General features: G+C 40.9%; 2 protein-coding genes across 2 annotated transcripts in view; both read left to right on the top strand.

Moving 5' to 3' along the window:
- The first annotated feature begins 4,282 nt into the window (after positions 1-4,282).
- LOC106567523 (voltage-dependent anion-selective channel protein 1) lies at positions 4,283-20,645 on the top strand. Its single transcript, XM_014136870.2, has 9 exons — positions 4,283-4,456; positions 8,504-8,573; positions 9,479-9,528; positions 11,799-11,951; positions 12,329-12,381; positions 12,614-12,841; positions 16,850-17,000; positions 17,178-17,235; positions 19,645-20,645. Exons 2-9 carry the CDS (start codon positions 8,507-8,509, stop codon positions 19,734-19,736), a joined length of 852 nt encoding a protein of 283 aa, XP_013992345.1. The 5' UTR covers positions 4,283-4,456; positions 8,504-8,506; the 3' UTR covers positions 19,737-20,645.
- A 416-nt stretch (positions 20,646-21,061) lies between these two features.
- The window catches only part of kct2 (Keratinocytes-associated transmembrane protein 2), a 29,344-nt gene continuing 24,126 nt past the window's right edge, over positions 21,062-26,279 (top strand). The window contains exon 1 of the mRNA XM_014136760.2: positions 21,062-21,339. Within this exon, the coding sequence (XP_013992235.1) occupies positions 21,228-21,339 (112 nt within the window). The 5' untranslated portion in view covers positions 21,062-21,227. The remainder of the gene's footprint in view (positions 21,340-26,279) is intronic.

Below are 26,279 nucleotides of genomic sequence, written 5' to 3'. Positions count from 1 at the left end.
AACCTGTGTTGTTATTATGAATGGCAAAAATATCATCATTGTTTGAATGATCAGTTGTTGTGTTGAAAATATTAATCTAGACACATTGGCCCTTCATATGTTTCTATTAGTAAACAGAAAGATTGATAACATATCTATGGAATTATTACCACAGTGTTACACTGCGAGGTGATTTGGGAAATAGAAAGTGGGCGATTGCAGAAATACTTTTGTTCCCACAACAAAGCTTGTTCTATACTGGAAAAAGGTGCATCTGAGCATACCCAATTATCAGCACAGATCTCTCCACTACTGTGAAACTGTCTGTTACCCATCTTACTGCAATCCCTGGACTACAGTGCATGGTAGCTAGATAAAGATCTCAGTCTCTCACACTTAGAACAAAACATGCAGGCATAGCAAGAGTGACTCAAGGCTCAAATGTGTGTGTGTGTGTGTGTGTGTGTGTGTGTGTGTGTGTGTGTGTGTGTGTGTGTGTGTGTGTGTGTGTGTGTGTGTGTGTGTGTGTGTGTGTGTGTGTGTGTGTGTGTGTGTGTGTGTGTGTGTGTGTGTGTACGTATGCAAGAACAGCTTTGACCACAGTCAAGCCTTGACATGTCTCATACCTTCTACCAAAGTTCAGCCAGGAAACACACACACACACATCTTTTCCCCCCTATAATGTTAACAACTTCTGCAACGTTGAACTGAAGAGAAAAACAAACCCTTTCAAAGTACACCTTTTGTCACATTCTTGAATATGATCAGACCAAGGCGCAGCGTGAGTATAGTTCCACATATTTATTTAAGTGAAACTAACAAAACAAAATAACAAAACTTACAAAGACCGTGAGGACGTAGTGCCCAAACACACACTAACAATCAATATCCCACAAAACACAGGTGGGGAAATAGCTACCTAAATATGATCCCCAATCAGAGGAAACGATAAACAGCTACCTCTAATTGGGAACCATATTAGCACCAACATAGAAATAAACATACTAGATCACCCCCTAGTCACGCCCTGACCTACTACACCATAGAGAACCAAGGGCTCTCTACGGTCAGGGCGTGACACCTTTCATATTGTTTTAGCTCATCTTTGGCATTACTAACTTTATGTGCTAGGGCAGGACAGCCAACAGCGGACTATGGGGGTTTCAAAAAGTCAAGAAGTCCAGAAAAGGTTGACTGAATCTCCTACTAACTACTTATTGTATTCTGTGTCACCCCCTCTCTAAAAAACATTTCCAATCATTAATAGAAATGATGTTTTACTTAGAAAAGTGCGAGACAATAAACCATCCCATCTTCAAAAACGTCAGTTACCATATTCAATCATTGCCTATAGTTAATGGAAGTTAGAAGGTCTTTGGAGAGCGGCTGTTTGAGTAGGAACTTGGGGAAAATAAAATGATTTATACAACCATAACCAGAGTCTGGGTTGCGGACTTCCATTCAGCGCTGAATGGAAAAAGCATCAACATACATCAGGCTCCAGTGAAGTCATTGACTCACGAGGGGCTTGGTTGGATGGGAGGGTTTTGGACCTCGCTTGAACCGCTGTTTTGAAAAAGATGACATAGTGCTTTATTTATCCATATGTTGTAAATTATGGCATCTGTTTATAATTTCTTTATTTACTTTGTAGATGCGGGCCCTGGGTTGATTAGCATTTTCTGTTGTGTTTGTCATCTTTAGATACGTGATTGGCAGTTGGTGATGGCTGTTTGAAGTGTGCATTGGTTGGCTTTGATGCGTGGGGATGAAAGGAGAATCCAGATATTACTTGAGGATAATTTTAAAATGAATTTGGCTTCATATGCAGGCGACTGAAAGGCGACAAATGAGAAATTGGTGGTAAAATGTGATTCAGGATACAATGACACAAGAACAGCAAAATGCAATTTTGCATGTTCAAGACAAAAGAGCAATTCAAGAATTTAAGGAAATACCTCAAAGCTAGAATCCTTAATTGAAACAATAACAAAACCGCTTCTGTTTTGGTAAAAAACTAAGAAATGCAACCACTCTTAAATTCATAGACAGAGCTATGGATGCAAGGACTAACTATCCATGATATAAAAAATGTTGAGTTTAAACCATGTTTTGAGGCTATACAGTGTTTGTTTTAATTTACATTGTTTACAAATATTGCAGCAAAACAAGATTATATTTTGGGTTCTGATGTGGTACGACAGTTGAACTAAGCTCACGAGGCATTTCTAAGTTATATTCTTCAAGAATCAATGGGTATATATATATATATATATATATATATATATATATATCATACATTTATAAGTCCAAAAATGGATGTAGCAACTAAGGATTGTAGCTTTAACTTGAGTTAATTAAAACAATCAGTCGATGTTGGTAAATAAATAAATAAATATAAGAGTCTCTACGTCAATGACAGAGTGTTTGTTAGTTCGGAATCATGCTGTTTATAACTGCTCTGCTGTTATAATTAACATCATTCATTATTGTTTACTGACATGACTTACTTCAAGCCATCTTAAAGAAAATTAAATCACAAAAGAACTGCCTCAAACACGGCATGATATTATCTTGGAATTAATCAATTATTACAGAAATTAAATGACAAAAACAGCTCCTATTTACTTTGAAGAATTAGCTCAAATGAAATAACATAAATGCCACTTAAAGTACTATCAATTAAAATAAGAATTGAAATGTTGCTATTAAGATTAAGGCAAATATAAAGACTCTATCAGATAGTTATGTAACTACATAACACTTAAATCATTTTCATAGTAGTTGTTCTTTTCTGGCTGACAGTATGAGAATGTTCACATAAATTATTTCAAAATGCTGAGGCTTTTTATTTAATTTGAGGTGTTGCTATTTTATGTGATATTAATGTGTTTATTAGTCAGAGAAATACAACATGTTCCTTATTCTTTTCAACTGAGCTAAAACCCAACAGTATATGTTATTTTTAGCAGTATATTCAACATATGATTAACATTGAAACCAAATTGATTTTCTTTTTAGAAATACAAATAGTTTAAGTTCATACAGTAACTAACCTTTTCTAATCAATCAAATAACTTCAAGAAAATACTATATGAAGATTTATCAAATTATTAAAATGAATTTGAAGTTCTTATTTTTTTTGCTAATTTGAGGAGACTTTCACTGTGCTTTCTGGAAACAGAGAGGAGTCACATTACATTGCTTACACTGTCACCTACTGGCCAAAACAGCTCAAAGCTTCTCCCATGCCCTCATTCAGTCTGCGGCCTCTCCTTTGGTTCTTTGATAAGGCAGTTTCATGGTCCCCTTGTCCTCTGAAGATATTGTAGTGCTACTAACCTTCCTAGAAGCCATTCGAGCACATTTGGGATTGCAAATGTTCATAAATGCTTGCAAAACAAACGGCTTTCCAAATGTCTTTATTTGTAGGGTATTTTGCCTATTTCGTAGCAGCAAAGATAAAAACATAATTCAATAAAGGGAGACATAATTACCGTAGGTGCATATCATAGTTTCGAAGATGAACATGGTACTGAATGCTCTCCATTGGCCTAGCTTTGCATTTCTACTTCCTGGGTCACCTGGGTGCCTATAGACACGTACCGTAACCAGCGATTTAATAAAAATAAAAATATATATATAAATATGTTATCTTGAGCATAACTAATCTGACATCGAAAGTGAACTGCTATAGACGGTATCACATTGTAGTTATTTTCACTAGATAATAGCTGGAGGTATTTGCTGCCAGCTGCACCCTAACTATGACAGAGGAAGTCGTGGGGTTTGGCAGGGTTCCACACAACCACTTCCACACTATTCTATGAAAACAAGTTACACACTATTTCACAAAAAGCTTTGCACCTATGCTGCCATACACAACACTCATGAGGCTCACAAGAGTGCAGAACACAGTATAGAAACTGGCACTGAGGTGACTTGTATATGACAAATAAAAGTTCAAAATTGCAACTGCATGATAGGCTTACACATAAAAAGGCCTTCACAATATGCACATTTTTAATGTATAAATTGCGTTAAACAGCCAGGATTTGCTGGGGATACAGATAATGCCTTACAGAAGTCGATTGTGATGAGTGCTCAACGTCACCTCCTGCCTCTCCTGTGCAACGTTGATGCGACATTCCTGCATTCCAGCGATTAGGCTACTCGTTGACCAGGGACGGTTTTGTTATAAGCCCATAATGATGGGGATTGGTGAGGAGGTGGGACGAGCTGATTCTAGATCGGCTGTTAACGGTGGCGGGTTTGAAGCCTACCGATGACGCGCTATGCGGACGTCAAACGATCGACAGCGCGTGCGCCACAAAGACAACGCAAGAGTCATGCCTCTTTTTTTTTCATACGCTTGCTTGACTTCTAGCGTGTGAAACGCTGTGGCACCTCCTCTTACCCCTCCCGTTGTCGAGTTGACAGGAATCTCCTCAGGCAGGGTTGGAAAGCACTGACAGAGGTATGTTGAAATGTAGCTAGTATTGTGGCATATTATGGGGCACTATTGTTCTAGACATTGACCTCTTGGCTTGAGTCGGAAGAGATGGCACGAGTATCCACCACGCAACCAGTAACGTTGCGTTAGAAGCAGTCCAGGAGGAGAAATGCTGATCAGCAAACCGCAAGCTAGCCTGATGAGTTAGCTATCTGGCTAGCTAACTACGTGAACATGGCCTCGAGTAACTACCTAATACCCTGACGCATTCTTATTTGAATTGAATGAGCTTAGGTACTGTTCTCTGCATTTTGATTAAAGTTACTAGCTATAGCCAGCGATAATGTGCAGTGTATGCGCTTGTCCCGCAGTCCACCAATTGCTTGCCAACCTCTGCAAGCGAGCAAGTTTTCTACTTCGTTAGCAAGTAAGCTAAAGATGTTTAAGCACAAGCAGTGATGTTTCTGCCGCCTTGTTGCATAACCCCTTGGACATCACCAGGCAGAAGGACTGCTCGTATCAGGCAGCAGGTTGCAGATTCTGTGACAACTGTCTGGGAAACGTGTACATTGCATTTCCATCTCTCTAGTGTACATGGAACGTGAGACCCGTTGTCAGACAGATGGTTTAATGCAACAATGCTAACGTTCTCAATTGACTGCTTGATCAATCTCCTATCTCAAGGTCCTGTCAGTCGATGTTCCCTTGATATTTCTGTTCAGATATGCTTATTTGAAAAAGCTATCGTCTGATGAGATTTCATTGACTTTGTGCAACGGAGTATTTCTATCTCAAGAGGGACCAGAAGGACACATTATGTGGCTTTCCTTGAAGACCCTGTTATGTAGACTAGCTAGTACATTCCTCAAGACCCCACGGACATTATTCTCTGTATGGCCTAATATTCTAACCTCTCCCACCAATAATGATCCTCAAAGGTTCAGTGCTTCTTCCTGTGTGTGTATTTGTGTAATGTGTGTGAGCGGGATGTGTGTGTGTGTATTCTGGAATGCCTGATGTTTGACACTTCCTGTCTCCTACCGTGGTCCCCTTCGAGCGAGTGCCTGTTGGTCACTGAAGATGGCTCGTATTAAAAACTGAATTCTGAACTGAAATGTGCCTTCCGCATTTAACCCAACCTCTGAATCAGAGAGGTGCGGGGGGCTTCCTTAATCCACATCCACGTCTTTGGCGTCCGGGGAACAATCTGTCGTTCTGCCTTGCTCGGGGGCAGAATGACAGATCTTTACCTTGTCAGTTCTGGGATTCGATCCAGAAACCTTTCGCTTACTGGCCCAATGCTCTACCACTAGGCTACCAGCCACCCCACTGAATTTCAAAGCATGTAGAAATGAGAGATGTGTAATAATTGGTTTTGGGTGTCACTAAACCATGCATTTACACTGAACAAAAATATAAACTAAAGTGTTGGTCCTATGTTTCATGAGCTGAAATGAAGGGTCACAAATGTTCCATACGCACATTATTATACATTTTTTCTAGTTTTGTGCACAAATGTGTTTCCATCACTGTTAGTGAGCATTTCTCCTTTACCAAGATAATCCATCCACTTGACAGGTGTGGCATATCAAGAAGCTGATTAAACAGCATGATCATTACATGGGTGCACCTTGTGCAGGGCACAATAAAAGGCCACTCTAAAATGTGCAGTTTTGTCACATCACAATGCCACAGATGTCTGAAGTTTTGAGGGAGCATGCAATTGGTATGCTATTGCCATATAATTGAATGTTAATTTCTCTAACATGTGCCACCTCCAACATCGTTTTACAGAAACCGTCTCAGGGGAGCTCATCTGCATGCTCGTCATCCTCACCAGGGTCTTGACCTGACTGCAGTTCGGCATTGTAACCGATGTCAGTGGGCAAAAGCTCACCATCGATGGCCACTGGCACGCTGGAGAAGTGTGCTCTTCACGGATGAATCCCGGTTTCAACTGTACCAGGCAGATGGCAGACAGCGTGCATGGCGTCGTGTGGGCGAGCGATTTGCTTATGTCAACGTTGTGAACAGATTACCCCATAGTGGCGGTGGGGTTATGGTATTGGCAGGCATAAGCTACGTACATCGAACATAATTGGATTGTATTGATGGTAATTTGAATGCGCAGAGATACTGTGACAAGATCCTGAGGCCCATTGTCGTGAATTCATCCGCTGCCATCACATCATGTTTCAGCATTATAATGCACGGCACCATTTCGCAAGGATCTCTACAAAATTCCTGGAAGCTGAAAATGTCCCAGTTCTTCCATGGCTTGCATACTTACCAGAAATTTCACCCATTGAGCATGTTTGGGATGCTCTAGATCGATGTGTACGACAGCGTGTTCAAGTTCCCGCCAATATCCAACGACTTCACACAGCTATTGAATAGGAATGGGACAACTTTTCACAGACCATAATCAACAGCCTTATCAACTCTATGCGAAGGAGATGTTTTAAATTTTTTTTAAATTTCAGTTTTATTTAACTAGTTGAGAGCAAGTTTTCATTTACAACTGCGACCTGGCCAAGATAAAGCACAGCAGTTCGACACATACAACAACACAGAGTTACACATGGAATAAACAAACATACAGTCAATAATACAGTAGAAAAAATAAAAATCTATATACAGTGGGTGCAAATGAGGTAAGATAAGGGAGGTAAGGCAATAAATAGGCCATGGTGGCGAAGTAATTACAATATAGCAATTAGACACTGGAATGGTAGATGTGCAGAAGTTGAATGTGCAAGTAGAGATACTGGGGTGCAAATGAGCAAGAGATAGATAGATAGATAAATAAATAAATACAGTATGGGGATGAGGTAGTTGGGTGGGCAGTTTACAGATGGGCTATGTACAGGTGCAGTGATCTGTGAGCTGCTCTGACAGCTGGTGCGGGAGTTATTGCTCTCCAGCTTCAGTGATTTTTGCAGTTCGTTCTAGTCATTGGCAGCAGAGAACTGGAAGGAAAGGCGGCCAAAGGAGGAATTGGCTTTGGGGGTGACCAGTGAGATATACCTGCTGGAGCGCGTGCTACGGGTGGGTGCTGCTATGGTGACCAGTGAGCTGAGATAAGGCGGGGCTTTACTTTATGTATCGGGCTGCATGAGGCAAGTGCTGGTCACACCAGGTTTTCTGATCCACACCCCTACTTTTTTATTTTAAGGAATCTGTGGCCAACAGATGTCTTTATTCCCAGTCATGTGAAATCCATAGATGAGGGCCTAATGAATTTATTAGTAAAATCTTTGAAATTGTTGCGTTTATTTTTGTTCAGTGTATGACAGGGAGAAAGGTGTAGTAATTTATCATTAATATTCTATTAAATAGTGTTTGAAGGAAGTGATCGAGGCTGTAGGCTATGTGGCATGCGCTGCTGTACAAAATAGCCATTTGGGCTATAGGCTATTCTGTTTGCAAATTAGCATTGTGCACACGTGTGTAGAGGGCAAGTGTTCTAGTTTAAGCCTAGTCTTGGACGAAAAAGCATGATCAATGCCGAAATCCTTTATGGAATCTGCAACAAGCAGATTTTTCCCTCCTGTTACTCAACATTGAAGTCTCTGCCCACACATTCTCTTATAGCAAGAGTGGAGTTGAGGTTGTCTAACAAGTGATAAAACACATCTAACCTTCCATTTAGAAATCACTTATTGATTCATTAGCTGACCCTTCTGTGTTTTTGCGTTTTTAATTTGGCTGTCAGTCCAGTGTATCAGGTTTGGCTGCTGTTGTGAAATCTCTAGCCCGGCAAGGCAAGCACATCACCCTTTTTCTGATGAGTCAGAGCAAACGGGTTAGTCTGTTCAGGCAGATGTGAGGCATGTCTGCCTGCCCCTCCCCCTACCGGGCCACCCCGTCCATCAATGACCTCAATCCTCTCCCACCTCCTCCCCCACACGCAGTGTTCTCTCCTCAGTTGCTATGTCAGTGAAGGCCTAGCACACTGCTAATGCTTTATGTATGCCATTGCTATCTCACAGAGCTTTGTGCTAAGCAGTAGCCTAACACAAAGCTGTCCTTTTTTTCCCTTGTGATTTTTTTTATTTTATTTTTTTACAGATAATGGCCGTTCCTCCTACCTATGTTGACCTTGGCAAGTCCGCCAAGGATGTCTTTACCAAGGGATACGGTGAGCACTGAGCAGTACTACTTACTATCCACTATTTCCTAGATCATTCTTCAACTCAGCCTTTGCTCCTGTCCTGCAGAGAATCAGGAGTGGACTGTAGTCGTACTGGCCTAGTGTTATAGCCATTTGGTAAGACTGGCTGTCCTTAGGCAGTTATTGACTGAGAGACACAAAGCTGTACTGAGCTATTGAGGCCTAGGCCTTATTATGGGGATTCCCAGGTAAATCCCCCAGGCGAGGGTGGGACGACCAGCACACTGCCTCACAGAGATGGATGGGAAGGAAGCTGGTGCGGTGAACTGTGCCTGACGTGACAATGTACTCTAGTGTAGAAACTAGGGCTGGGAAAGATGCCAGTATCGCAGTACTCGTTAGTATCGTGGCAAGGAAACAAAGCACATTTAACTTTAGGAAAACAGCCCAAATGTTGGAAACAAACATCCATTATGTAGTCATCCTGAGTCACATTTATGGAGAAAAATATTGTGATACTGGTATTGTCACAGCCCTAGTAGAAACCACATCAAATCAATAAACTCAATCTATCAATGTAATGTAATAGTTGTAATGGATGTGTGATAGGCTAGACTGGTATTTCTCAGAGAGGGATGTATTGAACAGTGGTTTACAGTGCATTCGGAAAGTATTCAGACCCCTTGACTTTTTCTATATTTTGTTACGTTATGTCACTTCATAAGCACTGTATGTGTTTATGAAGTGATAAAATAAGTCTGCAAGAGACGGCATGCTTATTTTGAAAACAACAGAAGCCATGCGTTAACAGATTGCTAGGAATGTTAGTGGAAATAATGAACTGAACAGGAATATATCATCAGTTTAAAAAGCACTCATAGAATATATTGTAATTACAACAGTTTGATTTAATTTTCTTCCATGCCTTTCAGGTTTTGGTCTCATCAAGCTGGACTTGAAAACAAAGTCAGAGAATGGACTGGTAAGTTCCACTGCAATCCGTATACCCCTTGAGCCAAAAGAAGTGAACAGGTCAGGGTTCCATAGCCACAGGCAGAACAGTTGAAACTGGAGTAGCAGCACGACCAGGTGGACTGGGGACAGCAAGGAGTCATCAGGCCAGGTAGTCCTGAGGCATGGTCCTAGGGCTCAGGTCCTCAGAGAGAGAGAAAAATAGAGAGAGAATTAGAGAGAGCATACTTAAATTCACACAGGACTCCGGATAAGACAGGAGAAATACTCCAGATATAACAGCATATAATAGCATCCCGACATAAATTATTGCAGCGTAAATACTGGCGGCTGAGACAGGAGGGGTCGGGAGACACTGTGGCCCCGTCTGACGATACCCCCGGACAGGGCCAAACAGGCAGGATATAACCCCACCCACTTTGCCAAAGCACAGCCCCCACACCACTAGAGGGATATCTTCAACCACCAACTTACCATCCTGAGAAGGCCGAGTATAGCCCATGAAGATCTCCCCCACTGCACAACCCAAGGGGGCGCGCCAACTCGGACAGGAAGATCACGTCAGTGACTCATCCCACTCAAGTGACGCACCCCTCCTAGGGACGGCATGGAAGAGCACCAGTAAGCCAGTGACTCAGCCCCTGTAATAGGGTTAGAGGCAGAGAATCCAAGTGGAGAGAGGGGAACCGGCCAGGCAGAGACAGCAAGGGCGGTTCGTTGCTCCAGTGCCTTTCCGTTCACCTTCACACTCCTGGGCCAGACTACACTCAATCATAGGACCTACTGAAGAGATGAGTCTTCAATAAAGACTTAAAGGTCGAGACCGAGTCTGCGTCTCTCACATTGGTAGGCAGACCATTCCATAAAAATGGAGCTCTATAGAAGAAAGCCCTGCCTCCAGCTGTTTGCTTAGAAATCCTAGGGACAATAAAGAGGCCTGAGTCTTGTGACCGTAGCGTACGTGTAGGTATGTACGGCAGGACCAAATCGGAAAGATGGGTAGGCGCAAGCCCATGTAATGCTTTGTAGGTTAGCAGTAAAACCTTGAAATCAGCCCTTGCCTTAACAGGAAGCCAGTGTAGAGAGGCTAGCACTGGAGTAATATGATCACCTTTTTTGGTTCTAGTCAAGATTCTAGCAGCCGTGTTTAGCACTAAATTAAGTTTATTTAGTGCTTTATTCGGGTAGCCGGAAAGTAGAGCATTGCAGTAGTCTAACCTAGAAGTGACAAAAGCACGGATTCATTTTTCTGCATCATTTTTGGACAGAAAGTTTCAGATTTTTGCAATGTTACGTAGATGGAAAAAAGCTGTCCTTGAAACAGTCTTGATGAACAAAAATATAAACGCAACATTAAACAATTTCAAAGATTTTACTGAGTTACAGTTATGAGGAAATCAGTCAATTGAAATAAATGAATTATGCCCTAATCAATGGATTTTACATGACTGGGAATACTGATATGCATCTGTTGGTCACAGATACCATCAAAAAAATGGGCCTCACAATGGGCTTTAGGATCTCGTCACGGTATTCTGTGCATTGAAATTGATCAAATGCAATTGTGTTTGTTGTCTGTAGCTTATGACTGCCCATACCATAACTCCTTCTGCCACCATGGGGTACTCTGTTCACAAAATTGACATCAGCAAACCGCTCACCCACACAACGCCATACACCTGGTTTACGGTTGTGAGGCCGGTTGAATGTACTACCAGATTCTCTAAAATGACATTGGAGGCAGCTTATGGTAGAGAAATTAACATTACATTCTCTGGCAAACGCTATGGTGGACATTCCTGCAGTCAGCATGCCAATTGCACTCTCCCTCAACTTGAGACATCTGTGGCATTGTGTTGTGACAAAACTTCACATTTTAGAGTGGCCTTTTATTGTCCCCAAAACAAGGTGCAGCTGTGTAATGATCATGCTGTTTAATCAGCTTCTTGATATGCCACACCTGTCAGATGGATGGATTATCTTGGTAAAGAATAAATGCTCACTATTAGGGATGTAAACAAATTTGTGCACAAAATCTGAGAGAAATAAGCGGCTTTTTTATTTCGGCTCAATAAACATGGGACCAACACTTTACATGTTGTGTTTATATTTTTCTTCTGTTTAGTTATCTGGCTCATCGACACCTGTGAAAGACCTCTCGGATTGTCCGCGTCACTTGTGACGTGCCAATGTGGTCCTCAGCGATCCAAATCCTCACTAATAATGTCTGATGCTATAATAACGTGATCACATCTGACCTCTGTTTGACCCCAATCCCAGGAGTTCACCAGCACGGGCTCTGCCAACACAGAGACGAGCAAAGTGGCCGGCACCCTGGAGACCAAGTACAAGTGGGCCGAACACGGACTGACCTTCACTGAGAAGTGGAACACCGACAACACTCTGGGCACCGAGATCACTCTGGAGGACCAGGTCAGGACTATGTGTTCTTTAGATCAGGGTGTACTCTAGTCCGTTTTCTTCAATCTGTCATTGTTCGAAGGGTGCTATAAGCCAATGAGTGTAAATATAAAAAAGATCAGCACTCACTGACTTGTTTCATTGATTTTTATTATATATTTTACGACTATATATACACATAACTTTACATGTTTAGTCTTCTTCGTGTGGGAGTCTGTTCCCTATGGGGCCCCCCACCCTGTTAAGTGGTGAAATGCTCATAGCAATATGCCTTTTAATTACGCAACGATGCTTTCTTAATCGTTCTTTCCATCTGTCTCGGAAATTAATTTACTTAACCTCTCCATCTTTCTTAACCTCTCCATCTTTCTCTCACCTTCTCCCTTCAGTTGGCCAAAGGGCTTAAACTGACGTTTGATTCCTCCTTCTCGCCAAACACTGGGTAAGAAGTGGCTATCCAATTAATTCAGTGAAGATAGCATTTAATTGTTTCACAATGTTAATTAATTGCAATCAATGATGTCATCACACAATACATGTTGCCATTTTTTTTGTTCTGCTCAGCTCAATGTAGATTGTTGGATGTATTTGCCATTCTGTCACTGTGATTCCTATATTACCTCATACTCACAAGTTTTTCCTTCCTTCCATTCCTCTCATATCCCCACCTCCAGCAAGAAGAGTGGTAAGATTAAGACTGGCTACAAGAGGGAGCACATCAACCTGGGGTGTGATGTGGACTATGACATTAACGGGACGGCTGTGCACGGCATGGCGGTGGTGGGCTACGAGGGCTGGCTGGCCGGCTACCAGATGACCTTTGAGGCCGGGAAGAACAGGGTCACCCAGAGCAACTTCGCCGTGGGCTACAAGACCGACGAGTTCCAGCTCCACACAAATGTGTAAGTAGATATATTTATTTAACTAGGCAAGTCAGATAATAGCAAATTCTTATTTACAATGACGGCCTACCCCGTCATTGTATAGATGCATAAATATGGTTCAGGTAGGCCTCCGCGCTTCAGCAAACAATGGAAGTAAGAAGGGGGCTCAACAACACTGACAGTAAGCCAGTGATGGAGCTTAACAACACTGACAGTAAGCCAGTGATGGAGCTTAACAACACTGACAGTAAGCCAGTGATGGGGCTTAACAACACTGACAGTAAGCCAGTGATGGGGCTTAACAACACTGACAGTAAGCCAGTGATGGGGCTTAGGGACCATATATATGGTCTTTAAGACCCTTATCCAAAATGATTTACAGTGATGAAGTATTTTGTATATATGGCACACCCCCAACTCTGTTGCAAGCACCATGCTCCAACCATCTGAGCTTTTTGAACGACTAGTCACTAACATTTTGTTTCCAGCTCTGAACTATGAGAGCTGACGTTGTCTGGACACTAGCAGCCCTAAGCACTTGCAGTCTCTCTGGTCCCTCAGATGCAGACTGGCAGTTATTTTATGTATCCCACATGGATGGGATTTGTCAAAGGGCTTTGTTGGTAGGATAGTAAGCTAACCTCCTGCCGCGACCTTGCCTTCCATTCATGATCACTTTTTTGACAAGGTCAATTAGCTCTGAGACATGGCTATTTAATAATTTGACAGCTCATCCTTGATATACACTGAGTGTACAAAACATTATGAACACCTGCTCTTTCCATGACAGACTGACCAGGGGAATCTAGGTGAAGCTATGATCCTTTATTGATGTCACCTGTTAAATCCACTTCAATCAGTGTAGATGAAGAGGAGACAGGTTAAAGAAGGAGTTTTAAGCCTTTAGACAATTGAGACTTGAGCTGTGTTCGCATACCCATACGAACATATTGTATACTACATAATGAGTATATACTACTTACTATATACTATTAGTTAATTTTAGTATACTGTAAACGAATGGTATCCTTTCAGTTGAGCTTATTCTGTCTACTGGAAGTTGATGCTGTTGCTATGCAACCTATTGTTTGCATAACAAATTACTAGCTAGTCTTCAGGTGTGTTCGTAAATTCAATCTGGAGTGTCAGAGTGCGTTCTGGAGCGCATACTGGAATCTCTGGCCCAGGAGTAGGATTGATCCGAGTGTTCTGACCTCACTGGCAGTCAAGCACCCAAGCTAACTGGCTAGCTACTTCCAGACACAAATGAGAGAACAGCTCACTCTGACCAATTTACCCACCCTAGCAGAGCTGGTAGGCAGTTTTTATGTTATCCAGACTGTTGGTAACTGTAATGGTGCTGCTGGCAACAATTTAATTACACTTTTTTGCTGACATTTACTGACACCGGCCACATTCAACGGGTGTTGAGCGTTTGTAAATTCATCAGTTATTCTGCGCTCTGGTACAGTCAGACCAGAGTGCTCTGAAATCGGAGTAGGTAGCCAGAGAGAATTTACAAACACACCCGAACCACTTTACCACTTAGCTAAGCTATAAATGACGTGAATAATCAAGTTAATAAATGTTGGGTAGTTAGCATAAAGTAAATATACTGGCAAGTCCGATATATTAGTAGCCAAATGACGTTACAGTAGGTAGCTAACATAGCATATCATTACAACAGTATGTACCGGGTATGTGGTTTGTAAGGATAGCGTAGCTAGCAAATTGTCAGCCAACATAACGTGTAACGTAACTTATTTGAAAAGTAATTACTTTATTACATTGCTCAACATTTTCATAACATTTGTCATAATTTGTTAAAGCAACAAATTTGTATCCGCTTTCGTCAGACTTCAGCTGCATATTTTCCGCCATTTTCCTCTTTTTCTGTAGAATTGAATTACTGACCCGAAAAGCACGGAAAAAGTGTCCATTGCTTGTATACTTTGTATTTTGGCGAATGTAGTACGACATCTGGGAACTTTTGGCATGCTAACTATATCCATACTATGACCAATAAGCATATACAAACACTGTTATGGATTGTGTATGTGTGCTATTCAGAGGGTGAATGGGGAAAGACAAAAGATTTCAGTGCCTTTGAACAGGGTATGGTAGTAGGTGCCAGGCGCACTGGTTTGAGTGTGTCAAGAACTGCAACGCTGCTGGGTTTTTCACGCTCAACAGTGTCATGACGTTGGCCTGTGGGTAAGGTTTATGACCCCCATAAATACCTTTCTCCCTTCCCCTCTCTCTCTGACCCTACTGAAGGACTGTTGAATAGCCTTTGTTAAATATAGAGAGCCTGGGAACATCAAATAAATGGGGGAAAAGGAACCATATTTCGGTAATAAAACCAGTTGAAAATATGCGTTGGAACATAATGAATATGGATGTCAGTTCGGTTGTCATCTGAGACATTATGACTGATGACAGGATGTCATAAACTGTACTTGGGAAAGTATACACCCTCTAGTTATCAGAGTCACATGGAATTGTTATGCAATTGAAATGTTTGATATTGAAATTGTTTGTTAGGAGATTAAATGTAATTTTAGCTTCCAATTGAGAGAATTGGGTTTTCATAAGGAAAGTGCCCTGCTTGATCAGTGGCCCGCCCCTGTGAAGAGACAGGGGTCATAAACGATGAAACACATCCTTCTCCCCTCGCCGCTATATAAGAGAATGACACAATGTAACCAGTTAGTTCCACTACGTGAGGTCTGCAGCCTCTGCGTTAAAAGGACACATGTCAAGTACAGAACTAAGCCAACCTCGGCGTGAGCTTTGGTTGTGAATGGTATGAACTTTGAACGCTCATTCACTACAGAAGTGATACTTCCTAGCCGTTGAGTTAGCAGCGGCCGCTGTAGACGTGGACTAGGAAAGGACGGACGACGGATCCAGTCTAACACACGACGAAGATACCACAACGTATCCAATTTACCACCAGAGACATTCTTCCGAGGACAGGAAGATCTGTTGGGCAACCCGGCCAGCATCTACGACCAACCTACCGAAGCGCAGCTCAGAGTAAATATTTATTGCATTTTCCTTTTCCAAATGGGCGGTAATTTAGAATGCATACGATGATGTATTTACGATAGCATAGCTGCTGTTTCTTTTGTTCCTCAGTCTTCCCGCTCTTTCATTCAAGCCCAACCCCCTTTCTTTGTGTAACAAGCCGCCATGTCGGCTCCGTCCACCAGGGACGTTTTCTGTATGACATAATTTGTATTCTGTGTATATGTAATTCTGTGTGATTAGTTAGGTATTTAGTAAATAAATAATTAAACCCAATTTTGTATTGCTGATTCAACTTGTTAGCCAGGTTTTGTGAAGATAACCAAGAATTTACAACTTTCATTATGAGACTGAAAATAAGGTGACGATTAATATTGACTGCTATCGATGTAAAATAATACTAAGTTTAAGAGTTTATTCGGAAGATAACGGCTCTATAAACACTCTTCCGTGGTGTCCCGACTTTCTAGTTAATTACATTTACATGATTAGCTAATCAGGTGATATTAATTACAGAGAAAGGATTTTATAGGATAGCATGTCATTTCACTTAATCCGGCATAGCCAAAGACACGACAACAGTTTCCCGTGTGTATCAAGAATGGTTCACCACCCAAAGGACATCCAGCCGACTCGAAACAACTGTGGGAAGCATCGATGTCAACATGGGCCAGCATCCCTGTGGAACGCTTTCCACACCTTGTAGAGTCCATGCCCGACGAATTTAGACTTTTCTCAGGGCAAAAGGGGGTGTAACTCAATATTAGAAAGTTGTTCCTAATGTTTTGTACACTCAGTTTGATAGTTTAGACTGTGAATATTGATCTTCTGATTGCAATTCATGTGATATTAGGTAGTTGTAACAGTTCTTGTTTTAGTTTTTTTATTGAACATGAATACTGGAATGGATAGTGATGTTGCAATATACTTGCATACATGTTAGTTCCCCATTCTCATAGTAATAATGACTAACCTTCTTTTTTTTTTTTATGACAGAAATGACGGCACCGAGTTCGGGGGCTCCATCTACCAGAAGGTGAACGACCAGCTGGAGACAGCAGTCAACCTGGCTTGGACCGCTGGCAACAGCAACACCCACTTTGGCATTGCAGCCAAGTACCAGATTGATGCCGACGCATCTTTCTCGGTAAGGGGCCACTCTATCTAGTCCTCTTACTGGCTGAGACATGACCTCCGCCTGGGGTCACATTCAGGGGACAGGTAGAGGGAGTTACTAGGCTAATAAGTTTAAAATGATTTTTTAACTTTTTAATTTTTTTATCCTATCATAATCATGTTTCTAATCTATACATTTCTCCAACAGGCCAGAGTGAACAACTCTAGCCTCGTGGGCCTGGGATACACTCAGACTCTGAAGCCTGGTTAGTAATTTTCAAAAGTTTTATTAAAATGTCTTGTGAAATATTATTTTTCTCCATGCCAGTGTAGATGAAATGTGCAGTTGAAATACCTTTCCACTGTATTTAGGGAAGAAATGACAGAACAGCAGCGTGCACTTGATCTTTGACCTCCTCAGCCAGTCAATGAGCCCTGATCTTGTCACTTGTCACTAGGGCTGTTGCGGTGACCGTATTACCACCACACCGGCGGTCACGAGTAATGAAGGCAGGCAAATTCCACGTGACTGTTTAGTCATGGTAATTAGGCTTCTCCAAGCTCTGATGCTGCTGATGGTCATTAGTAGCCTACCAAACTTGCTAACTGCCTCGTCCTCAGCACTCTATTGTCCCTTTAATCACTCTGACATCAATGCAAATGTATTTGAAAATCTAATCAAACACTTCTTGAGAGCTCATGTTGCACAACATTTCAGTAGGCTATGCAATTGCGTGAGAAAACAGAGTGATGGCCTCTATTAAAAAGAGGAGCATCAGCTTTCTATAGGCTAGGCCTACTATATTTATTTCTCAACTTCCCTAATATTAATGTTTATATTTACAACAGGAGTATAGCCTACCTGGCTGGCATGAAAATAAACCACAGGGAAAAGCATCCTCCATTCTCTATTTAAGTGCATAGATTCCATGTATTTTTTTCCCCGCTGTGCCTATTTCGATACAGGTGCATGATAAGGGTCCATTCTAAATCAAACACATTTCACATATGATGTAGTATATGTAAAGACAAGATTAAATCAATAATAGTCTGATGGGTGACAATATTGACCTATCACTTGTGAATTATATATTATCTATTTTTTGACTTTTTCGAATCAGTCGCACACCGCATGTAGCCTAGCCCATAGGCCTATATGTTTTAATACTGTTTGTATCACAACTAAAGTGGCTAAATAACTTCTTAAAATGAAGCACATTAATCCGCTTTACAAGGGGTGTAGAGCCTAACTGGCATACATAAGCAGCATGTGAGTTTCAAGTTTGGGGAAGATCATTTTCACCATAAAAATGTACTTTTTATAATAAAAGAATTGCATTTGTGGTCACTTGATAATGGTGTTTTCTGTTAATGGAACATTTGTGCTTATAGCCTACTACCATGTGCACATTGCTGCGCCTATAATGTGAAGAAATAGCCTAATAGTTTATCAAGATTTAAAGCTAAATGTTCTGATTTGTTGCGTCAGCCACATTGCGTAAAAATTGTTTTTTTGATACTAGTGGTTGTATTAATTTGGGATCTATCGAATCCCACAACTGTCCCAGACTATGTTTGGAATATTTAGTTCTTGCTTAGAATATAATAGGTCAAACTTTTTACGATGGGGTGTATTGACATTGGCTAGTGCTTTTGCTGTTCTTTAGGCCTACTCATCTTGTTGGCTGGCAAAAAGTATATGTGGACAGTTCTTCTAATATCTTCAATATGCACCTCGGAATTGGATAAGGACGCGTGCAGTTGTGTCCCCGATGTGTCTGTCTTCACTTGTAGCCTGTGAGAAAGACCTGATCACGTAATGGAGTGCGCAGCACTCAGGGAGAAAGGCACAACGGCCACTGGCCACAAATGGCATGGATTTTTTTAGGGTGCATTATGGCCACAGAAAGGGGATGCCGCTGTGAAATTCTAAGCATTATCAAGTGCTTGTCAAATTGCGAATGAGTGACTACTGTAGTGTGTACAGCCTGTGCAAAAAACAAGGCAGAGCTCATGCCTTCCAAGCTACTTTTTTCAAATCAACATTAGTCGCATCATGCAGCCTTACAATGTATTAAAAATCAAACATATACTCCAATGTTTGTAGAACAACTAAAGTTACATTAATAACTCTAAATTATGCATATAGGAATACCTATTTCTTTGTTAACCGCTCAACACAGAATAGCCCCGTGTGTGCACTCCCTCAAATCTTTTGGAGAAAATATCCTTTCTATTTTATTCAGCTTTTTTCAATTGTATTCTTCAAACTATAAAATAATAAAAATAATGCCACGGAATTCTTAGCAAATCTTGTCTGCTAAATTAACTAGTGTAGCCTATAGCCATTTGGCATAGCCAGATCAGGACCTAACATAAGGACAACTCAGAGTATGCTATTCTGTTCTTCTGAAATAAGACTACATTTTCTTCATATCATGCTTCTTTAGACCTGTATAAAATAAATAATGGATTTATTGTGAAGGTGTAGGCTATGTTACATGGATTTATTATACTTTTTCAAATGTAGGTATTCCAAAGGTCTGGAAGCCAGGAGATGCTAAATGTTAATTTGACATTAACTTGACAATTACCGGCTGACAATTTCGTGATCACCACAGCCGTACTTGTTACTCCCTCTTGTTGATGTATTGTCTCTGTCTCTCTGTCTACAGGCATTAAGCTGACCCTTTCTGCTCTCCTGGATGGGAAAAACATTAACACCGGCGGGCACAAGCTCGGTCTCGGCCTAGAGTTTGAGGCATAAGGCAAGGAACACAACAACCCCAAACCTCCAAATATTTTATTGAAATAGCTATCCTCACAACCTTGTTTCCCTTACAGTAGATGTGCTTTGGTTGAGGTGAGGCGGCACACGTGGGGAAATCACACTACAGTTGATATTCCACTTTTACAGGACCATTTCAGATCAAATATTTTTCGGAATACAGGGCCCAGTTTAGTATAAAACTATAAGATGTTTTAAAGGTCGGCAAAACATAAAAATGAAAAAGGTCTGTTAAGGTCTTATGCATTTGTATTTCACTACAATCATGTAAACACTAATATATTTCTATTTTTTTTTTCCCAAAGCGGATAAGAGAAAATAAGATACTGTAGATAAAATAAAAAAAAGGATTTGGTAAACATACAGTTTACTTTCTGTCCACATGGTGGGGCTGTTGCATTAAACAGATCATTGGTACTGGATTACAACATTAACATTCCTTGGTGAAATATTCCTCTGTAATGGAGAGTTCTCTCCTTGTAAACACTCTGACAAAGAAGGGAAGTGTCTAAGATATTATATTATTATGGGATGGGTAAGTGGTCCTTCACTTAAGCAGCATTAGCTCTGAGGCACTAAATAGGGCACTACTTTTTGGGAATATGGTGCCATTTAGGATAAAAACCTGTTTTTGACTCGTCTGTCTGTGCATTTGGTGTGAATTATTTTTTATTAACAATATTCTTGAATACTTAACCTGCCTGTGAAGTTTAAGGCAAACCTCAATTGTTCCTAAAGAGAAAGGTAACATGTCCTGCACACTATTCAGCATCCCTCTTAATACAAATGCTTTTACAAGGAATGGTAGTCTTCCGATGATGGTGTTGGAACAGACAAACTCTGTGTACCTGACGTTGTTACTCCCTGTTCAATAAAGAACATCTTGAATGCCTTTGTGCTTTTTTTCACCCATAATGCAATGATAATGGAAACAAAAGCCTTGGATTTGCTGTAGGCCTATATTCATATCTACCTTAGATTATAACTGTTAATTTCTCTACCATAAAACGTCTCCAACATCGTTTTAGAGAATTGGGCAGTACGTCCAACCGGCTTTACAACCGCAGACCACGTGTGACCATGCCAGCCAAGGACCTCCACATCCGGTTTCTTCACCTGCGGGATCGTCTGAGACCAGCCACTTGGACAGCTGATGAAACTGAGTATTTCTGTCTGTAATAAAGGCCTTTCGTCTGGAAAAAAAACTACTTCTGATTGACTGGGCATATCCATAGATTAGGGCCTAATGAATTTATTGATTTCCTTATTTGAACAGTAACTCAGTAAAATTGTTGATGTTGCGTTTATAGTTTTGTTCAGTATACATAAAGCTATCTTTCCAACTGATCAGAGAGTCCTCATCCCCACTCAGGTGTCAAGTACAAAGGAGCGTTCAGTTTCGGTTGTCATCTGTTCCACGTAACCTGTTTGCATTTTAACCACGCCCCTTAATGATCACTCACAAACAAGATGGCAACTTGCAGGAAGATGGGACGGAGCTGGAAAATTCTATGTTTCGTGTTTATCTTGTTACAACTGTTTCCTCCCAACTGTATTTCGGCTCCGCTGGCAACCCAAAACGGTATGTTTAATATTCAAAGCGAAGTTACCATGGATTATGGTTAGTTTTATGTTGAGACCGAGCTAGATGAGCTAACGTAGCTAGCTTTCACCTGAACCAATATCTATGTGCGTTTAGCTTTCACCTAGCTACAGTAACTAGTCGGCGACCAGTTCCTGCTGTGCCGCTGACTGAGGTATATGGGTGCCGCCTAGTGACTTGCCAAGGTGTCAGATGAGGAGCATGGCAGCCAACTCTGTCAGAAATAGAAGTCGGTTAAAATGTTACAGGCTTAATCATCTAATCTGTCATCAGTGACCATTAACGTTACCTAACGGACGTTACAGTTTCCAATCCTAGCCACAGAGGGTTCGCTAGTTTGGCGTCAAAGTGAAAGTAAAGATTCATTATGTCACGATTCTGCTGATAATTTGGTAGTTAGCTAGCTAGTAGCACAATACTTTAGTGTTAGAATCATATAATTAAGTATTAGAATATGCATTTAATAGTATCTCAATGGTTAGAATACCCACTTTATAGATACTATTTTGGTGATAACAAGCCAGCTACAGTTAGCGAGTTATGTTTGGGTCTTGGACCCTAATTCCAGGTTTGACTCAGAGAAACGGACTGTCCGTCCAGGTGTCCCCCAACATGTATCTGAAATAACAAGCATTCTGCCAGTGAAATGGAAACGCTGTTCTCTAAGCAGAGGCCCACTAAGGAAACGCCAACAAAATGATTTCCTTATCACAAGCCTACTTATAAAATGTTTTAGTTTCTGCCTGTACATCATTTTAATATCAACATGTTTTACTTGAATAATGTTGTATATATGGTATTGATATAGAGCTTGTTTTCATGGGATACTTTTCCAAGGTCCTTATTGCCTTATGAAAATGTCTTGAGGATGAGGAAAATATCATTATTTTTGAGACCAGAGCAGATTTTTTGGGGGGATAAAACAACTCTGGCCTTATCGCCTCATATAGCCAGTCATGTCCCTTTTGTGCCACGAGTTCCTCTTTTAGGATCATTGTTCCTCTTTTAGGAGCATTGCATTATGCCACATTAATGCAAAGCGAAACCATGTGGCCTATTCCTACGGGCATCCAAATTGACATGACGTGCTATCCATAACAGTGTCTAATCATTCTCAACAGTAGCCCATTCACTGTGCGGGCTGCTGAGATTGCCCCCAGAGTTTATTGAGTTACGGAAAGAGAGCCCATCTGTCGACCTGTCATCCTACTGCGTTTAACCTGTTAGGAGAGCATTTCTTTACATTTACATTACATTTTAGTCATTTAGCAGACGCTCTTATCCAGAGCGACTTACAGTTGTGAATACATACATTTCATTTTCTTTTCATTTCATGCATTTTTATTTCTTTTTTGTACTGGCCCCCCGTGGGAATCGAACCCACAACCCTGGCGTTGCACACACCATGCCGGCGTTGCAAACACCATGCTCTACCAACTGAGTATCACAATACTCGATACTAAAACGATACCACAGCAAAAAAAGGCATATTAGCCAACGGCACAGAATGACACTTGATCCAGACATATAAACTCAGCTACTGCTCTTTGCAATCGTTGGGCATCATTACATTAGAAAAATGTTACGTCAATATTTTTCAGAGACGGCTATGTATTCATTTAATCAATTTGCCTTTTACCAATTTAACGACATAACAACATAATGGTAATTTATTTGAATGGTAAAGCTCTGGGTAAATCAATACAGGTGAATGTGTATTCGGTAGGAATGTGTGCATGCATTGAGTTATTGAGCTTGTTTTGGCTGATGTCATCTGTAGTCTCATGAAAATCTGTTTCTCTGAAATTTGGGGCTTATTTGTATAGAAGTAGCTTATTTTAAAAAATTGCGCACTGTCTTTAACCAGTAATCTTGGGATGTTTTTTAAAAATTAGTTTTAACTAAAACTAACCATTTTCCTAACCATAACCTAATTATCCTAACGTGCTATGTTATTTCTACTAACCTGATACCAAGTGGCGCAGCGGTCTAAGGCACTGCATCTCAGTGCTAGACACAGCCTGGTTCGATTCCAGGCTGTATCACAAACGGCCGTGATTGGGAGTTCCATAGGGCGGCGCACAATTGGGCCCAGCGTCGTTGGGGTTTGGCCGGGGTAGGCCGTCATTGTAAATAAGAATTTGTTCTTAACTGACTTGCCTAGTTAAATAAATGAATACCAAATTCTCCTAACCTGCTACGTTAATTCTCCTAACCTGCTGCGTAAATTCTCCTAACCTGCTACGAAAAGTCAATTCTGAGATCCCTTGTACCCAAATCTGACCATGGGATCCCTAGTCAGTTCGCTGAGGCAGTAGAACATCTTAGAGAGATGTGAGAAAGAGACTGATTTTTAAGTGAATTAATAAAGTTTTGGTGGCAATCATCTTTGAAATCAGCATATTTTACATTATGGTTTGCAAATTATCACAAAGTACTAGGCTAGTGAATTTATGTTAATTTTAGCTGTCAGCTAGTATAGCAAGGAAAGTTAGCCTACAAGGCTGGAAGCTACTGGTATCTTCTTGCATTGTAAAGTGTTCTTGCATTGTTATGCGAAAAGTAATTACATTTCAACTAATTAAACTACTGATACCTCTCACCAATTCACCTATGGGACAGTTCAACATTTTATGACCACAAATAACAATAACTGTAGTTAAACCTACAATACAATCAGAGCCGGCTGCAGACAATGACCAGCTAGGTGGAGATCTGATTTTCAACATTTTGATGCAATATATAAAATGTATGCAACGAATTTTCCACCAACAGGTTTCTGCACAATAACCAATAGGCAAAACATACAGACTTTGGGCGCTTCAACATGGTTTGCATTTTCAACACTAGAATCTGCACAGTTTGGCTGCTGGAATTATATACTGAACAAAAATATAAAATGCAACATGTAACAATTTCAAGGATTTTACAGAGTTACAGTTCATGTAAGGAAATCAGTCTATTGAAATAAATAAATTAGGCCCTAATCTATGTATTTCACATGCCTGGGCAGTGGTGCAGCCATGGGTGGGACTGGGAGGGCATAGGACCACCCACTAGGGAGCCAGGCCCTGGGATCTTGTATTTCAGCTCATGAAACATGGGACAAACACTTTAGATGTTGCGTTTTTATATTTTTGTTCAGTATATTTTGGACGAACGTGCGCAGGTAGCCTACAGGAGACTTTTGAACTAGCCTAATCAGATTACAACTTTGACTGGTTGTGTTTATGCCACACATAAAAGGAAATACATTTTAAAAGTTAAATGACAAATATTTAGGCTATATGCTGTTGAAGAGTTATGGGTTCGAGATGCGCAAAGATTAGCTGGTCGGAACGGAAAGGCAGAGCAAGCTTTCCTGAATAACTGGGCCTGCGGGGAGCATACAGTGACAAGAAAAAGTATGTGAACCCTTTGGATTTACCTGGATTTCTGCATAAATTGGTCATCAAATTTGATCTGATCTTCATCTAAGTCACAACGATAGACAAATATAGTGTGCTTAAACTAATTAAAAATATTGTATTTTTCTTGTCTATATTGAAAACATAATTTAAACATTCATAGTGTAGGTTGGAAAAAGTATGTGAACCCCTAGGCTAATGACTTCTCCATTGAAGTCAGTCAGCTAACCTGGAGTCTAATCAATGAGACAAGATTGGAGATGTTGGTTAGAGCTTCCTTGCCCTATAAAGAACACTCACAAAATTTGAGTTTGCTATTCACATGAAGCATTGCCTGATGTGAACCATGCTTCGAACAAAAGAGATCTCAGAAGACCTAAGATTAAGAATTGTTGACTTGCATAAAGCTGGAAAGGTTTTCAATAGTATTTCTAAAAGCCTTGATGTTCATCAGTCCACGGTAGGACAAATTGTCTATAAATGGAATAAGTTCAGCACTGTTGCTACTCTCCCTAGGGGTGGCTGTCCTGCAAAGGTGACTGCAAGAGCACTGCCAGAATGCTTAATGAGGTTAAGAAGAATCCTAGAGTGTCAGCTAAAGACTTATAGAAATCTCTGGAACATGCTAACATCTCTGTTGACGAGTCTACATACCTAAAACACTAAACAAGTATGGTGTTAATGGGAGGACGCCCCAGAAGAAGCCACTGCTGTTAAAAGAAAACATTGCTGTATGACTGAAGTTTGCAAAAGTGCGTTACTGGCAAAATATTCTGTGGACAGAAGAAACTGCAGTTGAGTTGTTTGGAAGGAACACACAACACTATGTGTGGAGAAAAAAGGCACAGCACACCAACATCAAAACCTCATCCCAACTGTAAAGTATGGTGTAGGGAGCATCATGGTTTGGGGCTGCCTCAGGGCCTGGACAGCTTGCTATCATCGACAGAGAAATTATTTCCCAAGTTTATCAAGACGTTTTGCAGGAGAATGTTAGGCTATCTATCCACCAATTGAAGCTCAACAGAAGTTGGGTGATGCAACAGGACAACGACCCAAAAGGCAGAACTAAATCAACAACAGAATGGTTTCAACAGAAGAAAATACGCCTTCTGGAGTGGCCCAGTCCTGACCTCAACCCGATTGAGATGCTGTGGCATGACCTCGCGCAGTTCACACCAGACATCCCAAGAATATTGCTGAACTGGAACAGTTTTGTAAAGAGGAATGGTCAAGAATTCCTCTTGACCGTTATGCAGGTCTGATCTGCAACTACAGAAAGCATTTGGTTGAGGTTATTGCTGCCAAAGGAGGGTCAACCAGTTATTAAATCCAAGGGTTCACATACTTTTCCCACCTTGCACTGTGAATGTTTACATGGTGTGTTCAGTAAAGACATAAATGTATAATTGTGTGTTAGTTTAAGCAGACTGTGTTTGTTGTGACCTAGATGAAGATCAGATCAAATTTTATGACCAATTTATACAGAAATCCAGGTATTTCCAAAGGGTT

This window comes from Salmo salar, chromosome ssa13, assembly GCF_905237065.1.
Source record: "Salmo salar chromosome ssa13, Ssal_v3.1, whole genome shotgun sequence".
NCBI lineage: Eukaryota > Metazoa > Chordata > Actinopteri > Salmoniformes > Salmonidae > Salmo > Salmo salar.
The sequence above is the reverse complement of the archived record's forward strand: the minus strand, read 5'-3'. Positions and strand labels throughout refer to the sequence as shown.

Excerpts from the sequence above, each read along its gene's own strand:
- LOC106567523 (XM_014136870.2), top strand. The coding sequence starts at position 8,507 with ATGGCCGTTCCTCCTACCTATGTTGACCTTGGCAAGTCCGCCAAGGAT. Across the intron at positions 9,529-11,798 it reads CAAAGTCAGAGAATGGACTG|GAGTTCACCAGCACGGGCTC; the intron begins GTAAGTTCCACT and ends CCCCAATCCCAG. Across the intron at positions 17,236-19,644 it reads CACTCAGACTCTGAAGCCTG|GCATTAAGCTGACCCTTTCT; the intron begins GTTAGTAATTTT and ends CTCTGTCTACAG.